This window comes from Natator depressus, chromosome 23, assembly GCF_965152275.1.
Source record: "Natator depressus isolate rNatDep1 chromosome 23, rNatDep2.hap1, whole genome shotgun sequence".
Taxonomy (NCBI): domain Eukaryota; kingdom Metazoa; phylum Chordata; order Testudines; family Cheloniidae; genus Natator; species Natator depressus.
This window is the reverse complement of record NC_134256.1, coordinates 21,819,453-21,823,122: the sequence shown is the minus strand read 5'-3', so window position 1 is coordinate 21,823,122 and position 3,670 is coordinate 21,819,453. Positions and strand designations below refer to the sequence as shown.

The 3,670-nt window shown below is 65.7% G+C and overlaps 1 protein-coding gene across 1 annotated transcript in view; it reads left to right on the top strand.

Moving 5' to 3' along the window:
- Positions 1 to 809: 809 nt before the first annotated feature.
- The window catches only part of SYN1 (synapsin I), a 10,155-nt gene continuing 7,294 nt past the window's right edge, over positions 810 to 3,670 (top strand). Inside the window, 3 exon segments of the mRNA XM_074937452.1 lie at positions 810 to 859; positions 1,119 to 1,746; positions 1,749 to 1,804. Of these exon segments, the coding sequence (XP_074793553.1) occupies positions 810 to 859; positions 1,119 to 1,746; positions 1,749 to 1,804 (734 nt within the window).

The window sequence follows — 3,670 nt, the reverse complement described above, 5'->3', positions numbered from 1 at the left end:
CTCCCCCTCCCCACCCACCTCCCGCCTCTCCTCCTTCCCACCCCACCTCTCCTCTCCGTCCCCCTCCAACCCCTTCCCTCCCCTCTCCTCCCCCTCCATCCCCGCCCGACCTCCCCCTCTCTCCCCATCCCCTCCCCCTAACTCCCCCCTCTCCTCCCCTTCCCACCCCACTCTCTCTCTCCGTCCCCCTCCAACCCCTTCCCTCCCCTCTCCTCCCCCTCCATCCCCGCCCGACCTCCCCCTCTCTCCCCATCCCCTCCCCCTAACTCCCCCCTCTCCCTCCCCTTCCCACCCCACCTCTCCTCTCCGTCCCCCTCCAACCCCTTCCCTCCCCTCTCCTCCCCCTCCATCCCGCCCGACCTCCCCTCTCTCCCCATCCCCTCCCCCTAACTCCCCCCTCTCCTCCCCCTTCCCACCGCACCTACCCCCTCCTCCTCCTCCCCCTCCAACCCCTCCCCACCCCAACCCCCTCTCTCCCATCCCCTCCCCGTCTCACCCCACATCCCCCTCCCCTCCCCATCTTCTCCCGCCTCCCCCGCCCAGCACCGCGGACAGCTCCTCCTGCATCCCCCCTCCCAACCCGGCCGGGACCGGACCGCACCACCGTGCGCCGCAGAGGGGGGGGAGTACGTCACCACCTCCTCCCCCCCGCCGCCCGCAGATGGCGCGACCCGTCCCGGCCTCCGCAAGGGCACCGGGACCAACCATCGGGGCGGGAGGGGGTGGGGAGGAGGGCCGGGCGAGACCAATTCTCCGAGACGTGGGGGGGGGCCGGGTATCTGGGCTGGTCCAGCTGCTGCTGCGCTCATATGACTCCGGGATTCGGGAGCCGCCGGGTCTGCCCCAGAGAGAGCCCGGGGTGCAGGCCCATAGATCCCCTATAGGGCCCCTATAGAAGGGCGCAGGCTGGGGGAGAGAGAGACACCCCCTTATTACCCCCTCCCTTATAAACCCCCCTTCCCCTATAGATCCCCTCCCTTACAGACCCCCCTTCCCCATAGGCATCCCTTGTCCTATAGACACCCCCTTCCTCTCCAGAGATCCCCTATAGACACCTCTTCTATAGACACCTGCTTTCCCCATAGAGATCCCCACCCCCAGGCACCATAACCCTAAAGAAAGAGCCCTGATAGACGAAGGACCCTATCGAGAGGACTCTCCTGTTTGGAAAGACCTTCACCCATAGACGAGACTCGCCCGAAGAGGTGCCCCTGTAGCGAGCCTTCCCCTATAGAAGCATCCTATAGGGGAGCTTTCCTTACAGTAGGGGATCCCCTGTCTAGAGAGAAAGAGCCCTCCTCCCCCTATAGAAAAGAGAGACCCCCCTTCCGGGAAGACCCCGTCCAGAAGAGCCATCCCTGTAGACAGACACCTTCCTGCCCAGAGAGAGCAGGCCCCCCCATAGGATTGATAGACCCCCCGTTTGCCCCCCTAGCCACAGCCCCCTACAGCGTCCCCAGGTGGAATTACCTGCGGCGACGCCTCTCGGACAGTAACTTCATGGCCAACCTGCCCAACGGCTACATGACGGACCTGCAGCGGCCTCAGCCCCCTCCGGCGCCCCCGGCGCCCCCTCGCCCCGTCCCCTCCCCAGGCAGCGTCTCCCCGGCCGAGCGCCCCCCGGCTGCCCCCAGCCCCGGGGCCGGCGGGGGGGGAGGTGGGTTCTTCTCGTCCCTGTCCAACGCCGTGAAGCAGACGACAGCGGCCGCGGCAGCCAGCTTCAGCGAGCAGGTCGGGGGGGCAGCGTGGGGGGTGGGGGGCGCAGCCGGACGCTGCTGGTCATCGATGAGCCGGGCACCGACTGGTGAGGAGCTGGGGGGGCGGGGGGCAGGGGACAAACTCTCCGTCCATCCATCCATCTGTCCATCCATCCGTTCATCCATCCAGCCGTCCCTCTGTCCATCTGTCCGTTCATCCATCCATCTGTCTGTCTGTCCATCCATCCATCCATCTATTCATCCGTCCGTCTGTCCATCCATCCATCCATCCATCCAACCCTCCATTCGTCCATCCATCCGTTGGTCTGTTCATCCATCCATCCATCCATCCATCTGTCCATCCATCCATCCATCTGTCCGTCTGTCCATCCATCCATCAATCTGTCCATCTGTCCTGTCCAGCCATCCGTCCATCCGTCCATCCGTCTGTCCATCCATCCATCCGTCTGTCCATCTGTCCTGTACAGTCATCCATCCATCCATCCGTTCGTCCATCCATCAGTCTGTCCATCCATCTGTCCATCCGTCCGTCCATCTGTTGGTCTGTCCATCTCTCTGTCTGTTTCTCCATCCATCTGTCGCCTCCCCTCCCCTCCATCCCCTCATCCCACCCCCTGCCTGACAATCCATCCTGCTTCCATCTGTCCGTCCAGCCGTCAGTCTATCCCCCTCCCCCACCCACCACCCCTCAGCTCAGCCCCAGCCCCCGTCACCCCAAACCTCCAGGTGGCCACCCCCTATGCTTAGTCACTGCTGAGAATGCTGCAGCCACCCCTCCCCCGCTTCTCTCCCCGACCACCCCTCCCCCTGCCCGTCACCCCTTCCCCCTCCCCCACTGCCCCTACCCCCCTCCATTCCCCTCCTCCACCCGCACTGCCCCATCCCTCCATCCATCCCTCTCCCCCACTGCCCCCATCCCTGTCCATCCCCTCCCCCACCGCACCCAGCGCCCTGTCCATCCCCCTTCCCCCACTGCCCCCATCCCCATCCATCCCCTTCCCCCACTGGCCCCATCCCCCTGTCCATCCCCCCTCCCCCACTGCCCTCCTCCCACGTCCATCTCCCTCCCCCACTGCCCCCATCGACCCATCCATCCCCCTCCCCGTCTGACCCCATCGCCCCATCCATCCCCCTCCCCCACTGCCCCCATCCCCCGTCCATCCCCCTCCCCCACTGCCCCGTTCACCTGACCCCATGTCTCAGTGGGTTTGAGGGGATGTATCTGTGTGGGGTCCCCAGGGATATTTGGGGAGGGGTGGGGCTGTGTATGGGGGCGACCACCAAAGATCCGCTCCCCCTTGGCCTATTGGGAAGTGGGGAGGGGCAGGGCGGCGGGGAGGGTCATGTGACCTACCCCCTCATCCTGCCCCCTGGGGCTGGATCAGAAGGAATTAAAGCAGGATAAGCCCCAGAGCCAGGGGCCTATGGGGCGGAGATGGGCACTGACCCCCCAGCTGCCCTGTTCACTATAGAGTGGGGGCTGGGAGCCAGGACTCCTGGGTTCTCTCTTGGGCCCTGGGAGGGCAGTGGGGTCTAGTGATTAGAGCGGGAGGGGGGGGGGGCTGTGGGCCAGGACTCCTGGGTTCTCTTCTTGGGGGCTCTCTGTTTCGGTGCCTGCATGGCGCTGGGCCCGGCTGGGCCATCGGTCGCTGACTCAGGCCAGAGATGAAATGGAGACGCTGCATCTGGCCTCTTCATTTGTAGCTTTTCTGTTCAGAATCACAGGCAGGTTCGAATCCTGCCACCACCACTGGGGGGCGCCGTGCTGTGGGGAGCGGGGTGGGGGGCTGGGCAGGGGGGCGCTCTCCCTGGGCAGTCAGGGCCGGGCACTGGGGGCTTGAGGGAGCAGGGGCCAGGCAGGGTGTGGGCTGGGGGGTGGTCCAGGGAGGGAGAACGCCATGCTGTAGCAGGCTATGGGGCTGCTCTGTGGGTCCCATCCCACCTCTGTCAGC